Raw genomic sequence first — 17,670 nt, forward strand, 5'->3', positions numbered from 1 at the left:
GAAATGTGGCCAGCTCGAGCGGGCCACTGACACCAGGCTCTGCAATCAGAACCCCCTACCTGATTTGCAGCCAGGTCAGGACTTACTTCAGGGACCCTTTCACGCGCGTCTGGTCATCGTCCTGGAATTTGTGCTGATAGCTGATCAGTGCAAAGGAGTGAGGGATTCCAAGCTGGGGAGACAGCGAGAAGAAGAGAAGGCACAGCTAGTGCCCGGGACTCTGCAGGAAGATGGCCACCGAGTGCACCTGTGGGCGCTCGTTGTGGGTGGGCCTCTTGGGCACGGGCCATGATCTGTGTGTGGAGATTTACTAGTGGCCAGTATTTGCAACCCGGGAGAGCTCACATAAAACCCCAGTTTCCTCATGTCTCATGAAAATAGAACATTCTGTGTCAAGGAGCTGTGTTCTTACATGGCAGCAGGTGCTGAGTGCTGAGGAGTAGCTGCCCTTTGAAGTGGGGTGTCTCTCATTCTCTGTGTCCCTGCCCGCCATGGTGGGACCCGAGTGCCTGACTCTGCTCTGGGATCACTTACTAACCTGGGCATTTTCCCAACCTTATTCTGTGCACTTCTACTATAAGATGTACAAAGGACATTTTGCTTTAGGGTAACTGGAGCACAGCTACCCTTGGAAGCCTGAAACAACAGGATTTCAACACTCCTGCATGTGTGTGAGCCAAACTGGCCCTTTAGGACGTCTCCTGGCACTCAGACTCAGGGAGGGTGACCAGGGTAAGAGGTACAATGGGCACACGAAGGTGCAGCTCTGTCCTCACCTGCAGGGCCACCGTGAAGTGGCTGGTCTTGGTGTCCCGGACGATGCTAGTGTTCATGGCTGACTGGATGCCCCACCGCCACTGCAGGTAGCCCACGGTGTTCTTGTCTAGGTTTCGAGCCAGGACTGTGGTGAGGCCAGGCCGGATTCCACGGGATGAAAACTGCAGAGCACAGTTTGTCGTCACAAAGCTGTGGGGACACACAGATGGAAAGGGTCCTGGGTGACACCTGGTTCTCAGCTACTCCCTCTCCCTTCTGTGAATCCCTGGGCCCCACTGGGAAAATGGGACGTTAAGCCTTTCTCTTTGAGAGGGAGAGAAGGTGTCCTGGTGAGTCTTCCTAGTGGCCCTCCTTGCTGACGTGCACTGCCCACTCATCCCATTCTAACTTTAGATATAACTGAATGTCTGTTTTGAAAACCAGTAGGTCCTATCCTACTGCAGGTTAGAATCACCTCTGGGTGGGGGAAAGCTGCAGACTGGAATCACCCAGCTACTCTAAAAAACACTCATGGTCAGTTCCTACATGCTGGGATTCTGACGTACAGGCTTGAGTGTTAAAGCTTGCCAGGTGATTCTAATGTGTAGCAAAGCTGGGGACCCCTTATCTGGAGACCACCCCAGACCAATTAAGTCAGAGTTTTGGGCTGGGGGCCAGGCATCATCTATTTCTCTAGGACCACCCACGTGATTCTGGTGTCCACCCATGGCTGTGTATGCAGAAAGCCAGTACAGTAAACCTTTCAGTAAAACTGAAAGGCATCTCAAGTTTGTTTCCAAGGGAGTCAGCCCCACCTTCTGGCTAAAAAGGGGTATTTCATTTCAACAACAGAGGAATTCACACCACTATACCCAAAGTGTTAAAAGGTGAGCAAACAGCCTAATATTTACCAGACTGCCAAAGTCTGGTTTCTTTCTCTTTCCTAAGCTCAAGAAGTAATACTTCTGCCATTAAGTAATAATAACTATGAGAGCTCTGATCATACTGCTCTTGCAGGCTTCCAGTAACTCCTCATGGCTAAATGGATGAACAAGTTACTCCTCCTCTCCACAGGGTCCCCAACCCAAACTTTGCCTTGTTTCTCTCATCACACTGGAGACCAGCTGCTTGTTTCTGCTTCCACCACACTGGGGTCAGGGGAGGCAAGCAGGGAGGAGAGACACCAAAGTCATCCCAGAATTTCAAGACAGATGGTGGCACTTAAAAGAATCAAAAGATAAAGACTGGGATCCTTGCTTAATTGAAGTAGTAAGATTTAGTCTTTTTATCCAGCATGTCCTAGAGAGAGACTGACAGAGAGAGGGAGAGAGGGAGAGAGAGAGAGAGAGAGAGAGGGAGGCACTGGCCCGGGAGACCAAGAACATTCTGCAGGCTGTCTGCATCTTCAGGGCTGACACTACACTCCCAACCAACCCCATGACCACCAGTCTGGACTCATAAATAGCCTGACCACAGGACCAGGGCCTTGAAGAAAAGACACTATGTCAAGAGACTGATATCCCAGTTTATATATCTGTGTTCTCAAGTCTGATAAACTCTGGGCACAATGATAACACTCAATTCTCAAACCTGTAAAGGCCGATAAACAGGACACCCTAGTCTCTGTCCTCTGGGGCCACTCAACAGATGGGCACTGAGGTTCAATCAGAACAAAAGGTGGGGGATCCCTGGGTGGCGCAGCAGCTGGGCGCCTGCCTTTGGCCCAGGGCGCGATCCTGGAGACCCGGGATCGAATCCCACGTTGGGCTCCCTGCATGGAGCCTGCTTCTCCCTCTGCCTGTGTCTCTGCCTCTCTCTCTCTCACTCTCTGTGACTATCATTAAAAAAAAAAAAATTAAAAAAAAAAAAAAAAAGAAAAAAAGAACAAAAGGTGGGCAGCCCCGGTGGCGCAGTGGTTTGGCGCCGCCTGCAGCCCGGGGCGTGATCCTGGAGACCTGGGATCGAATCCCACATTGGGCTCCCTGCATGGAGCCTGCTTCTCCCTCTGCCTGTGTCTCTGCCTCTCTCTCTAGCTGTGTCTCTATGAATAAATAAATTAAAAAAAAAAAAAAAAGAACAAAAGGCCAACAGCTTTCCCTCGGTCAAGCATCTCCTAAATGTGCCTGATCTAAGAATGACCGAGGTGCTTGACAGAAGTACAGATTCCTGGGCCTCGTAGGAGACCCGACTCAGCTGGTGTGGGGAGTAGGGGCAGGAATCTATGCACTCAGTTGGCACCAGGAGTGACAGACCTATGCAGACAAGCTTAGGACAACATGTATGTCTACTCTTTGCCTAAAGTCGTGGTTAAAAGTGCAAATTGGGTGGCCCTGGTGGCTCAGTGGTTTAGTGCTGCCTTCAGCCCAGGGCATGATCCTGGAGACCCAGGATTGAGCCCCACATTGGGGTCCCTGCGTGGAGCCTGCTTCTCCCTCTGCTTGTGTCTCTGCCTCCCTCTCTCTCTCTGTGTCTCTCATGAATTTAAAAAAAAAAAAATGCAAATCCTCATCCCTTCCCAGACCCACTGAACCAGGTCCTGGAGCAGAGGCCTATGATGCCATGTGTACTCCATCCTAGGACTCCTTTAACTATATTTCCTCCCCAGAGGAAAGAGATTTTATTTTACCTTCTACCCAGTTCTTTTATCTGAGCTCACACAGGTAACCCAACATGGGAACTAAGGACATGCCTGTGGTTCTAGAAGGGCAGCCTTGTACAGTTGTAGGAGCAGGATATCACTGCAACAGCAATGATGAAGGAGAGCTGGCGGGGGGCATTATTACTCCAGCGTCTGCACATCTCACTGATGACCAGGCAGTCTCACAAGTGCCTCACTATTTAATACAGACCCTTTCTAGAACTTGACATACATTCTCGGAGATAAAGAAATGATCCACAAGTTCATCAATCTTTCAGGACACTGACCAGTTTTGTCTCTAGTTTCTCCTGGTGCTCACAGCCCCACAAAGGAGGAGACTGGCCTGCATAGTAGGAGCTGGGCCCAGGGCAGGGACAGGCAGCAGCAGCAGATGACTCCTTCCTGAGCCCACTCTCTGCGCTATGTACACCCTGCCCCAGCTCTGCCAGTGCCGCAGGGTCTGCCCCTGGTGACCTTGTAGGGCAGAAAAGGTAACTCCAGATGATCGTGACAAAAAGAATACAAAGCTTCTAGTCTGCTTAATCTACAAAGACCATCAGAGAGGATTTCTCTATATTTACCATCTTGGTGTGAGATTACGGAAGAGCTTCAGACCAAATAAAGGTCCCTGCAGATCCCCGGCTCCAAATTCTAACTGTTCAAAAGAGAAAAAGAGAGTGTTAGTGGTGTTTACTTTCTTTTTTTGTTTGTTTACTTTCATAGCAGCAACACATGTCTCAGGGGAACACCTCTGGTTATGATTCCTTCTTTTAAAATACTGAAAGGGACCATAAGGGAAGGAGCGGAAACTGAGTGGGGAAAAATTAGAGAGGAAGATAAATCACAGGAGACTCCTAAACTCTGGGAAAAAAGGGCTGCAGGGGGGAGGGGGTGGCAGGGTGGGTCACTGGGTGACAGGCACTAAGGAGGGCACGTGATAAGACAAGCACTGGGTATAATACTGTATGTTGGCAAATTGAATTTAAATTTAAAAAAAAATTCCTTCTTTTAATTCAATGCCTTTGGCGTTTGCCAGGGCTCTAAGAGTACGGGCTGGAAGATATATATATATTTTTAATTTTATTTATTTATTCATGAGAAACAGAGAGAGAGAGGGGCAGAGGGAGAAGCAGGCTCCATGCAGGGAGCCCAATGTGGGACTCAATCCCGGGACTCTAGGATCACGCTCCGGGCCGAAGGCAGGCGCTAAACCGCTGAACCACCCAGGCATCCCTGGAAGATTTTTTTTCAGTAGGCTCCATACCCAGCATGGAGCCCAACATGGGGCCTGAACTCATGACCCTGAGATTAAGACCTGAAGTGGGATCAAGGATCAGACACTTAACCCACTGAGCCATCCAGGTGCCCTGGAAGATTCTTAAAACTTCATCCTAACCTTGGCCAAATGGAAGACTGTTTCCAGAGATGCAAAGGTGGCAGTTTTCAAGGAGGTATGTTTCAGAAAGGAGTCCCTCCAAAGAAAACACTGCTGGCCTCCGATGGTCTTCCTTGCTCAAGTGAGGAGGGACTGGCTCTGTGTCCTGCTATCTGCAGAGCTTCCTGCTGCAGTCAGGCACAGCCCCCCGCACCCCCGCCCCCCGCAGTGCCGACTTCCCAGTGTTCTTGTTCTGCTCTCTACTGTGCTTCATTGCCCCCAGCTCTCACAGGTGACTGGAGATGGTCCTCTGGGGTCTGGAGTTAACCCATCAGCAGTCCCACACTCAGCCCTGGAATTCCAGCCAGTTATGACTGCCTCATTTACTAGTCTGGGTGACTTTCAAGGCTACTCTTCAATGTTAATTTGGCGCAGTTCAATTTGCTCAGCAGAACTGACTGTTAAACAGCCACCAATCAGTGGACCAGAGCATTGACACGGCACTTGCCTTCCGCATTGGGCAGGGAAAGGGAAGAGCCTACAGGTTTCTGCTGAGAGGGCAAAAAGAGGCTGAATTTTTCGTGGTTGGATTTCTGTAAGTTGGCACCTCAAGGGAAATCTCACTGCTCTACCCTACCTCTGAACTGTCCAGCAGATGGGGGATTCCATCTCAGGTATGAGACATATTTTTCTCTTGGGGAGCGTCACCTAGTGCAAGTTTGACATCTGGTACCCTGTTATACAATGATGTGGCCAACCTAGGTCTTTTTGAGGCTTTTAGAGTGTAAATGTTCAGAAATTAAGGCTTCACAGTGGACAACATGATCCCGCCAGCTGGCATTCTTACCTCTCCCCATCCCTTTGCAGAAGTGACTCGTCTAAGAGCGAAGTTAATGGAACCTCCTCCATTCCCATTCTGGGTTGAGAGGCTTCCAGAGAGGATGGCTGTGTCTGTAGCTGTTAGGGGTGCCTAGGAAATGATATTTGCTGGTAAGGAATGAATCAATGCATGAGGAAGTACAAAGATAGCGGCCTAATGAAGATGTTCAAAGTCCACTCAAAAGTGCAGGTGACCATGGCTCCAGTGTACAGGGATGCATGATGACCTCAACTAGTTCACTCTTCTCTCACTTTGCCCTCTGTACTGCATGTGGCCACCAAGGTAATATTTTGCAAAAGCTTTACTGTGCAAATTAAAAAAAATGGGAAAGACAGAGCTGAATGCTGGTTCTTAGTGCACTGATACCATCAGATTGCACAGTGACTTCATTACATGCCTTCCTGCCCACTGTAGATGTCTGGGACTCTCCAGTCCTTGTTCACCACCAGCTCTGGGGAAGGGACTAAATCCGTGGCTCTACTAACCAACACTGGAAGCTCCACCAGAGGGGCAAGTTTCCCAGAGGTAGGACTCCATACTCTGGGTTGATGTACTTGAGAATAAACAGAGTTGAGGAGGCAGAGACCTACTGTCAGCCTCAGCAGACGGGCCCGCCAGTGCTATATCCAAACCATGGGCAGAAAGGTGACATTTCAGTGACCCCAGGTTCAGCTGAATATTGTGTTTTCTGCACATGACAGAGTGCACCTTAAAACTAAGACTGGTTCTTGGACTCACTCATGGGCGGAGTCTGCTTTCTCAACCCAAATCTTCCTGACCTTGGCCTCTACTTCTCTCTGACCACTTGTACTTCTGCTGGGGGAGCCCTACGACCATGGAAGCTAAGCACCCCCGGCACTCATGCTGCTAACACGTCAGCAAAGCAGTAACAAACAAGGTTGTGCCTGGAACGTTTTTTTCCCCCTAAGTGGCTAATTGCATCCTTTCATAAATAAAGATGAGAAAAACCACATCTGCTCGGTGTGCTGCGCCTCGTTAACCTGAGCCTCACTGCACTCAGGGGGAGTCTGGGCCTTACCTCAATGGACTGAGATATATGCATTTTGTTAATTTCAATCTGTGGAAAGCCACTTCCAGACACATCTTCATACTCCTCCTCATAGCGATCAAAAAGGTCAGTGGCATCGATGCCAACACTGATGGTCCCCTGGGGCAGAAAAACCAGGAGTCAGCAGCAGGGGTGGTATTTGTGGAATGAAAGACAATCTACACTTTGGCAGCCGGTGGTTCACTGGGTGTGGGTAGAACTCCACCACGAGGCCCACGGAGCATGAAGGTCACGGTTCACACCAAACAGCAGCAGAGTACCACTGACTGCTAGGGTCAGAAAACTGGTCACATCAGGAGGCGGATGACAAGGTAAGTGTCAGGAAGCGAAAAAGACCCACACAATTTGATTTTTAAAGCCCAAACAAGACCCAATTCATGGCTCTAAATAGGTCACCTCCAGATTTTTTCTTTCTTTTTTTTTTTAAAAGATTTTTCATTTATTTATTCATAGACACACACACACACACAGAGAGAGGCAGAGACACAGGCAGAGGGAGAAGCAGGATCCACGCAGGGAGGCCGACGTGGGACTTGATCGCGGGACTCCAGGATCACACCCCGGGCTGCAAGCAGCACTAAACCGCTGCGCCACCGGGGCTGCCCCGGTCACCTCCAGATTTAAGCCAGGAATGCAGAAACCACCTAGCCATGCACATGAATTAAACATTCTAATGTTGGATTTTAAACACTCTTATACCATAAAACTACCTTAAAACTTTTTAAAATATAAAAATAACTTCAAAGATAAAGAAGTACAAACAAAATCAATTATGAATGAACGGGAAATTGAAAAATCGTCTCACCTTCTAAAATTAAGAATTAAGCTATGAGAAACGCAACACCATATTCTCTCAAGAAATGCGAAGCTAAAAAAAAAAGAAATGCGAAGCTAAAATTTGCTGACATATAAAATGCTCCATGCTCAGAAAAATCAATGTTTATTATTATTGTTATCATGGTAAGAGTTTTCAAATGGGAGTATATTTTAATCCTACATATAAAAATCTGACCAAACACACCTTTCTATACTCAGTTCCCTGCGCCCATTTAAAAAAACTTTACTGAGGTTGAATTTACATATAATAACACAAACTGCACCCACGTAAAGTGCACAACTCGGTGAGTTCTGACAGACATGTAGACTCGTGAAACCACCTCCACAATCACGACACAGAACATTTCTATCGCCCCAAAAATAGTGTGAGGGCATGTGTTTTTTTCCCTGAGAAGGGGACACGCTAACAAAGACGTGAGTGGAAAACCAGGGGGAGGCCGCCGGGACTGGTGCAGAGGGAGCACAAGGCAGATGAGCAGACTGTGGGCTGTTGTGCGAGGGTGGTCCATGGATGCTATGGCAGGGGAGGAGGGGGTGATGGGCAGGGGTTTATCCGAGATGACCAGTTGAAGCCTGTTGTTGTGGTTGGTTTAGCAATTATTCCAGATTTTCATTTTTAAACCAAGTATTACCATCGTCATCAAGAGCTGTCTTAAACTAAGAAGCCAGGGACCCCTGGGTGGCTCAGGAGTTGTGCACCTGCCTTTGGCTCAGGGCTGATCCTGGAGTCTGGGGATTGAGTCCCATTGAGCTCCCTGCAGGGAGCCTACTTCTCCCTCTGTCTAGGTCCCTGCCTCTCTGTCTTTCATGAATGAATAAATAAAATCTTAAACAAAACTAAGAAGTCAGGGATCCCTGGGTGGCGCAGCGGTTTGGCGCCTGCCTTTGGCCCAGGGTGCAATCCTGGAGACCCGGGATTGAATCCCACATTGGGCTCCCGGTGCATGGAGCCTGCTTCTCCCTCTGCCTGTGTCTCTGCCTCTCTCTCTCTCTGTGTGACTATCATAAATAAATAAAAATTAAAAAACAAAAAAAAAACTAAGAAGCCAGACTGGTTTGGTGCTGGGCCTTCACTTGGTACTTCCAGCATCTGATGCGGTCTCATCCAGCGGTGTGTGGGGTGCCACCACCGCTCTCCTCTCTTTCCAGGTGAAATGAGCAGCCCTCCACCCTCAGCCCATCCCAGGTGCTTGCTGGTGTGGTGGCCGGGCAGTCATCTCTGTCTCAGCTAATGTGAGAAGTATGAGGTGCTCTTGCCCATTTGGTGCCATCAGGCAGGTGGCCAGCGCCTTGGCCCAGGACATGTATGAAGCTGTGGTCAGCCATGTGCACAGGAAACTGCAGTGTATGTGAAAATATGTGTGGGAAACAGAGTTGGGCCAGTCCTGCAGGAGAAGGTAGCAGAGACCAGTCCCAATACTCTTGTCATAGTATTCCTCTTCTACTGAATGGTATAATCAGGAGGTGGCATACTTTCTGTGAAGGGCCGCAGTAACTATTTTAGGTGGTGTGGGTTCTGCCACAGTTCGACTGTTGGTGTACAGGAAAGCAGCCCAAATACCCAGCAAGGGCCTGACCCTGGCTATGTTCCAGTTTCAGTAAAACTGTTCACTCACTCCGAAATCTGAATTTCATACAATTTTCATGTCTCAAAATATTACTTTTCTTTTAAAGAAAAAAAAAAAAAAAAAAAAAAAAAGCTCCGTCGAACGCTTAACCCACTGAGCCACCCAGGTGCTCCCTTTTGATATTTTCGACCATTAAAAAATGTAAAAACCATTCTTAGTTTGTAAGTCATATAAAATCTGGCAGTAGGCCAAATTTGCAACTCCTGATGTAAATCTGTAGGGCTTTTGTGTTTTAGTTGGTTTTTTTTGGGGGGGTAATACTTTCTTTTTTGATAAATTCTTCAGGCAGCAATAAAATTAAACATAGTGTATGTTTTTTTTTTTTTTTTAAAGATTTATTTATTTATTTATTCATGAGAAATACACACAGAAGAGATAGGCAGAGACACAGGCAGAAGCAGGCTCCATGCACCGGGAGCCCGACATGGGACTCGATCCCGGGTCTCCAGGATCGCGCCCTGGGCCAAAGGCAGGCGCCAAACCGCTGCACCACCCAGGGATCCCCAGTGTATGTTTAACAACAATAAAAATAAGCAAATTCTATTTTCTCAGAAAGCTGATGAATTTGTACTTGTATGAAATTCAATTCACTAGTCATTCACCCATAGTGCTAATTCAGACCATATAAAAATAAAAAGTCATACATCTGCTAAACAAACTCCACTGTCATTCTTTAAAGACCATGCCTAAAAGTGAGGCACAGCAGCAGGGATTTACAGATAACTAAAAAGCGACGTTATATAACTCAAATGGTAGTTCCTCTGTTAATTTCACTCATTTTTCCATTCTAAGGTTTGTACTGCACATATGAAAGATAAAGCAACAGCAGTTCTATTAGCAAAAGAACCTCACAGCTGCTAAAGATGCCAGTTTGTGTTAACCAGATGCTTCAAACAGAAAATCAGTTGCGTTAATCCTAATAATCGTTTGATTTGAATTATAGATGTGCAATATAGTGATGAATAAAAAATATATATTTAGTAATTCAGATGACCAAATATATATTTCTTATTCATATTTGGTCTTCATCCACAGGGCTCCTGGCTCATAGCTCCTAAAACCTTGAACTTTCTGGTGATAAGGGTGATAAATAGATCTTCTGTCACATTAATGAAGGTGACTTTTGGTCTCTACCCAAGGCCAGGGGGCTGGTTGCCAGGAGGACCAACCAAGTGACTAGAGGGCTGTAACCTTCAGTTCTACCCCTAGCCTCCAGGTAAGGGAGAGGAGCCAGAGGTTCAATCAGCTAATGGACAATGACTTAGTCATGTGACTATGCAACGAAACTTTCATAAAAATCCCAAAGGACTGGGTTCTGAGAGCTTCGGGGTTGGTGGGTACAGTGGAAGTGCAGGGAGAGGAGGGTGTCTAGATAGAGCATGGAAGTCCCATACCCTTTCCCCAGACTTCGCTCTATGTATTTCCACCTGCCTCTTGATTTGTAAAGTGCTTTCCTGAGTTCCACAAGCCCCTCTGGTGAATTAAAAGAACCCAAGGAGGAGGGTGTCAGAATCTGTAGCCCTTGGTCAGGAGCCTTGGGCTTGTGACTGACCTCTGAAGTAGGGGGTGGCTGCAGTGTTATAGGATTGAACCCTTAACCTGTGGGATCTGATGCTATCTCCGGGTATAGTGTCAGAACAGAATGGATTTTTAATATTTTTAAGTAGGTTCACACCTAGTATGGAGCCCAGCATGGGGCTCGAACTCTCGACCCTGAGATCAAGGCCTGAGCTGAAATCAAGAACTGGATGCTCAAAACACTGAGCCACCCAGGTGTCCCTAGAACTGAACTGAATTATTGCCTGCTACATGTGCCCCCATCCTCCATGCTGGGATTGGGTGGAAACCCTAAGAGAAAATGTTACTGTAAACTCTAGTAAAAAAATTCCACTATGAACATAACATTTTGTTTTTCTGGTGATACTCAGATATCCATTTTGGTAAATTACAATGTTTGGTAAAAGTGTCTTATCAAAGCCAAGAAGCCTACGGAGCAGATATAGCCTAAGGATTAGTTACACTGCACACAGATGCATAATTGTGTCAAAACAAACTGTGGTATTCTATGCAAGGAAAACAAAGCTAAAGCTGTCAAAATGTAAAAATATTTTTGAGTGTTTAGAGAAACAATAATCTTTTGTGGGGCTGATTGATTTAAAAAAAAAAAACAAAACAGAACTCACAACCCTGAGATTACGACCTCAGCTGAGCTCAAGGGTCAGATGCTTACCCGACTGAGCCCCCCAGGCACCACAAAGCTGATTCTGAATATCTGCAGTATGAAGAGAATCTGCAGTATGTCCGTGTATTACAAATTGAATATTAGGAATTGCTGAGCCTTTAAAGAACTCCTCTTTAAAATGGCATAATAAGCCCTGTAGTTTTTAAAATATTTCAGAAATTATAATCACTGAAAATAAAGCAGGTAACTCTGAAATTGAGCTCTCAAGGAAGGACAACTGAGCAAATGAGATAATAGCTCAGTTTATTTCATTTTGAAATTTCATAATAGTATTTTGAAGTATCTCAATTTTGGTAAGACTCTTTTGGTAGAATTGTCATCTTTAGTTAAATTTATTTATTTAAAAAAGATTTTATTTATTTATTCATGAGAGACAGAGAGAGAGAGAGAGAGAGAGAGAGAGGCAGGCCCCATGCAGGGATCACGGGTCTCCAGGATCAGGCCCTGGGCTGAAGGTGGCGCTAAACCGCTGAGCCACCTGGGCTGCCCTTCAGTTAAATTTATATTCTATCTTCGAATGGAATTAAATTGAAAAGGCCTGACTGCAGTTTTATGACTGGCATGTAAATCTGATGAAGCAAAGATCATAAATGAAGACAATTAAAAAAAAAGTACCAAAAATATTCTGAGTGGAGGCAAAAAGACAATACCCCTATGAAAATACTTGGGCTAAAGTATATGTCCCACAAAAAAGAGATTTAGAATTGAGAGTTTTCTCAATTAAGATATTACAGTAGGCAGAAAAGAATCAAACACGTTAAAAACTTCAAATATGCTAATACAAATGTATTGAGACGGTAGGCTATGTTACTGAAAAGAAAATCCACCACACTGAAGGTACATTCTTTGGGAAAATAGTGGTGCTGCAATGCAGGAATGAGGATCCAGAGAGGGCCTCCTGGTGAGCCCTGCCTGCTGGCCTCTGACCTTTGCACAGAGCCCTTTCCTTGTTTCTGCCCAGGATGGTGCCTTACTCTCGTCCAACAGAGTGCAGTGGGTATGAGGACACAGCCTTCAGAGTTAGGTCACAGGAAGCCACAGGAAGCCTTGCAGCTTCCTTCTAGGCCTCTGGAGGTGCTTTCTGGGGAAGCCTGCTACCAGAACAATCCACCTCCCCTGAGACTGCTATGTTCTGAGGAAGGTCAAGCCAGCCAAGGCAAGGAGAGCCACATGGAAGGCGCAAGGAATGCAGATGCCATCTTCAACATGACCCAGATGCCACTGGACTACACCGCATGAGGAGACCCCCAGTGAGGAGCATCCACTTGAGTCCGGTCGACCCACGGGACCATAAGAAAACCAAATTGTGTAAGCCACTAAGTTTTGGTGTGGTTGGTTATACATAACCAGAACACAGAATATCAGAGACACTTAAAAATTGATTAAAAGTATTTGAATGTATGCCAAAAATAATTCTGACTGATTAATTAAGTAGGCTTGATATTGGGCTTGAACTCACAACCCTGAGATCAAGAGCTGCATGCTCTACTGACAATCAGCTAGGCACCCCTGATTCTAATACCTTTAATGTTCATATAATCGATATGATTTTTAAAACTTGCTTTGATATACACAGGTATATATATTTTTTTTTTTAAATTTTTATTTATTTATGATAGTCACAGAGAGAGAGAGAGAGAGGCAGAGACACAGGCAGAGGGAGAAGCAGGCTCCATGCACCGGGAGCCCGACGTGGGACTCGATCCCGGGTCTCCAGGATCGCGCCCTGGGCCAAAGGCAGGCGCCAAACCACTGCGCCACCCAGGGATCCCCCACAGGTATATTTTTTAAAGGAAATATATATATATATTTAAGTTTTTTATTTATTTATGATAGTCACACACAGAGAGAGAGAGGCAGAGACATAGGCAGAGGGAGAAGCAGGCTCCATGCACTGGGAGGCCGACGTGGGATTCGATCCCGGGTCTCCAGGATTGCGCCCTGGGCCAAAGGCAGGCGCTAAACCACTGTGCCACCCAGGGATCCAAAGGAAATATTTTTGAAGCAGTTTTTGAATAAACCATATTATAGGTTCTCTAATATAATAAAACCAATGTTGGTCAATAAACATTTCAAAAGACTAAATGCATTTTTAATTATTTTAAGCACCTCTTTTCACTCTCAAAAATGTCCTTGCTTGGACAATGCACAATGGTAACTGCATCTGCAGCCACTGAGAGCATACTGGCTGACAGTGAATGAGGCCAGCCATCTAGCTCTTTAAGCAGGATGACCTGGTCTCACCTGACTTTTGTAGGCTCACTCTGGCTGCCATGTTGGGGGAAGGATGGAGGCTATTCTGTAATCTGTGAGGTGTTTTTTTTTTTTTTTTTTAAATATTTTTTATTTATTTATTTATGATAGTCACACAGAGAGAGAGAGAGAGAGAGAGAGAGAGGCAGAGGGAGAAGCAGGCTCCATGCACCGGGAGCCTGACGTGGGATTCGATCCCGGGTCTCCAGGATCGCGCCCTGGGCCAAAGGCAGGCGCCAAACCGCTGCGCCACCCAGGGATCCCATCTGTGAGGTGTTGATGCAGGAACAGCAGAGACCCTCTGTTAGTATACATGAGTTTCATGACTGGCTGCCTCATTCAATGTGTTAGTCCTGATAGTTTTCAGCTGGTTCTCTAAGGAAAGGCAATCATATCCTATGCTGAAAATTACAGCCCTTACAATATTTTATCTTTTTTTAAAGATTTATTTATTTATTCATTTATTTATGACAGTCAGAGAGAGAGAGAGAGAGAGAGGCAGAGACACAGGAGGAGGAAGAAGCAGGCTCCATGCCAGGAGCCAGACGCGGGACTCGATCCCAGGACTCCAGGACCACGCCCTGGGCCAAAGGCAGGCGCTAAACCGCCAAGCCACCCAAGGATCCCCTATCTTTTTTTAAAAATATTTTATCTTTTATTTGTTTAATTGCATTGGCTTAAAACTTTCAAAATAATGCTAAATATGGTTTTATTTCCTTTGGCAAAGAAAACTTTAAAAAATGATAGGTATTTGTGTTAGCTCCACAACTGACAATCAACTGACTCACCAGCAGGTGGAATAGCCTTTAAAAGTTAAAAAATATTGCTTAAGTCATGACTTTTACAATCATTTGGTTGTTTCTTTAAACAAGGCCAAAATAGGGCAGCCTGGGTGACTTGGCGGTTTAGTGCCACCTTCAGCCCAGGGCATGATCCTGGAGACCCGGGATCGAGTCCCACTTCGGGCTCCCTGCATGGAGCCTGCTTCTCCCTCTTCCTGTATCTCTGCCTCTCTCTCTCTCTGTGTCTCTCATGAATAAATAAAGTCTTTAGGAAAAAAAAAAAAAAAAAAAAAACAAGGCCAAAATAACCACATACTCCAATGAGCCAGTGACTTGAGACTCAACAGTCTTTGGTGCTGATCCAAGTCAATGGAAAAGGACTAACCCAGAAAGGTCAAGGGAGCCGCTGCACAGAATGTTAGGCTCAAGTGCCAGCCATGGCTGATGAAATGGACTGCCCCAGAGAATGAGTGATCATGTCACTGTGAGTTCACAAGGACACAGCTTTTAATATTTTAAGGAGTGGTTTGGATGCCTGCCTTCTGCTGTACTTCCATTTCAAGGAAATAACCTTTCGAAAATGGACTGGTTACAGCACCAGAACCGGTCAGCTTTCTTCTCTACATGCTAACCAGGTGTTTGGCTGCATCTTAGAACTCATTTTCAAAATCTTTCAAGACAATATGCTTTTATAGGAGAAGTCATAACTTTGAGGGATGAAAGTCAGATTCTGAATTCCTGAATTCTGACAGGTCAAAAAGATCAAGGAAAAAGAAAAAGATAAAACAAATCTAATGCTGGATAAATTAATGAACCAGGGCTTTCCCAACAACTTCTAATTGAATATATACAGGCTTGTTTTCTTTTATTATTGCTATTAAATCACATTTTTCAGAAAAAAAAAGTTTACAAAGGAAAATACTTGCATATTTCACCTTATTTTTCTAGAGCAGAATCATCAAATTTTTTCTGTCAAGGGCCAGGCAGTATTTTTTTAAAATATTTTATTTATTTACGAGAGACAGAGAAAGAGAGAGAGAGAGGCAGAGGGAGAAGCTGGCTCCATGCAGGGAGCCTGATGCAGGACTAGATTCCAGTTCTCCAGGATCACGCCCTGGGCCAAAGGTGGCACTAAACCACTGAGCCACAGGGGCTGCGCACCAGACAGTATTTTAAAAGGCTCTGTGGACAACTATGGTTGAACTACTCCAGTCTGTGCTGTTACTGGATGCACCACAGAGCCACAGGTAATACTTAAATGAATGAGCGTTGCTGTGTTCAAATAAAACTTTAAGAACACTGAAATTTGAGTTTAATATTATTTTTATGTGTCACAAATTATTGTATGATTTCATAAAAACCATTAAAGATGTAATAAAAACAATTCTTAGCTCATGGGCTGAAAACTAGACAGTAGGCCATAGTTAGCTGACCCTCATTCTAGGGTACTCTGCCATCAATGTACAAAAAGGTGACAATGATGACAATTATGAACTCCTTTACATACGATCATAATACTACTGAAAAACTGTCAATGGGACATGTGGCAGCTATAGATTCCCAACTGAGATCTTTGTGACTTGTTTAGGAGCTGGAAGATTCAATCTATCATACAGGCCAGTTTCTGCTCCCCCAGATTAGAAGTGCCTGGACTCTATGGGGAACACATCGCACAGTTTCAAACTATCTTCTTCTTCTTTTTTTTTTTTTAATATTTTATTTATTTATTCATGAGAGACAGAGAGAGAGAGAGAGACAGAGGCAGAGGCAGAGGGAGAAGCAGGCTCCATGGAGGGAGCCCAACATGGGACTTGATCCCGGGTCTCCAGGATCACGCCCTGGGTTGAAGGTGGCGCTAAACCGCTGAGCCACCTGGACTGCCCTCAAACTATCTTCAAACAACCAGGTCATGGCAATAATAATGTAACACAACCTGTCAAGTGAATATGATTTACTTAGTGTCTCAGGCTTTGAGCTACTCAGTAAAAATCACCAACTGATAAGATTCAAAGGTTTAAGGAGCTAAATGTAAGAGGAAGTAGCTGGAGAGATCACCTTTTAGACATCTATTCCAACCTATAAACTATAACCCCAATGGATCACCATCTTCCTGGACTGCCCAATGAACCAGTCATAAGTCAACTTTTTTTCTTTAACCAATGAATAAAAACAAGCACCATAAAAAAGATATTTTTTTTACTCTCTCATCTGCAGATTACTGCAGCAGTTCCAATTCAGCCGCCATCTGAAGTTTGTTCAAATACACATTCCCAGGTAGCAGCCTGACAGACTCCTATTCAGCTGGTCCAAGAATCTGCACTTTTTAAAAGAAGACTTTATTTATTTGACAGTGTGAGCACGAGTTGGGGGAGGGGCAGAAGGAGATGGAGAGGAAGAAGCAGATTCCCCACTGAGCAGGGAGCCTTACACAGGGCTGGATTCCAGGACCCTGAGATTCATGACCTTAACCCACTGAGCCACCCAGGCACCCCCAGAATCTACACTTTTTTTTAAAAAGATTTATTTATTCATGATAGAGAGAGAGAGAGAGGCAGAGACACAGGAGGAGGGAGAAGCAGGCTCCATGCCAGGAGCCTGATGTGGGATCGATCCTGGGATTCCAGGATCGTGCCCTGGGCCAAAGGCAGGCGCTAAACCGCTGAGCCACCCAGGGATCCCCAGAATCTACACTTTTAATAAACAAATGTTTCTGTGACATAGTTGAGTTAACCTACTGGTTTTGGGAACCATTATCTAGTTCTTTTTTTTTTAAACTGAAAATTTTATTGAGATAATTGTAGATTCACAGGCAGTTGTTAAGAAATAAGAGAGATCCGATGCATCATTTGTCTTCCAATTGTAACATCTTGAAAAACTAGAGTACAATATCACACCAGGATATTGACCTTGATACAATCTAACGGTCTTGTTTAGATTTCCTGTTTACTTTTTCATTTGTGGCACATACGTTTAATTCTACACAATTTGATCGCCTACTTGCATTCCTGCATCTCGGAATACAGTCAACATACTGAATATTACCACCACCACAGGGATCCCTGTATTGGCTGTTTATAGCCACACCCACCTCCACCACCTCTCTGCCCAAGCCCTTTTTTTTTTTGTTGTTGTTTTTTGTTTTTTGTTTTTTAAAGATTTTATTTATTTATTCATGATAGTCACACAGAGAGAGACAGAGAGGCAGAGACA

The 17,670-nt window shown here is 45.2% G+C and overlaps 1 protein-coding gene across 3 annotated transcripts in view; it reads right to left on the bottom strand.

Annotated features, from left to right (window-relative positions):
• The window catches only part of DNAJC11 (DnaJ heat shock protein family (Hsp40) member C11), a 75,957-nt gene that overhangs the window by 11,699 nt on the left and 46,588 nt on the right, over nucleotides 1-17,670 (bottom strand). For all 3 annotated transcript variants that reach the window (XM_025427292.3, XM_035716637.2, XM_035716638.2), the window contains 5 exons: nucleotides 6,689-6,817; nucleotides 5,617-5,739; nucleotides 3,976-4,049; nucleotides 777-966; nucleotides 87-172 (listed from right to left, as the gene is read on the bottom strand). In XM_025427292.3, coding sequence (XP_025283077.1) covers nucleotides 87-172; nucleotides 777-966; nucleotides 3,976-4,049; nucleotides 5,617-5,739; nucleotides 6,689-6,817 — 602 coding nt within the window. The remainder of the gene's footprint in view (nucleotides 1-86; nucleotides 173-776; nucleotides 967-3,975; nucleotides 4,050-5,616; nucleotides 5,740-6,688; nucleotides 6,818-17,670) is intronic.

This window comes from Canis lupus, chromosome 5 (genome assembly GCF_003254725.2).
Source record: "Canis lupus dingo isolate Sandy chromosome 5, ASM325472v2, whole genome shotgun sequence".
NCBI classification, from domain to species: domain Eukaryota; kingdom Metazoa; phylum Chordata; class Mammalia; order Carnivora; family Canidae; genus Canis; species Canis lupus.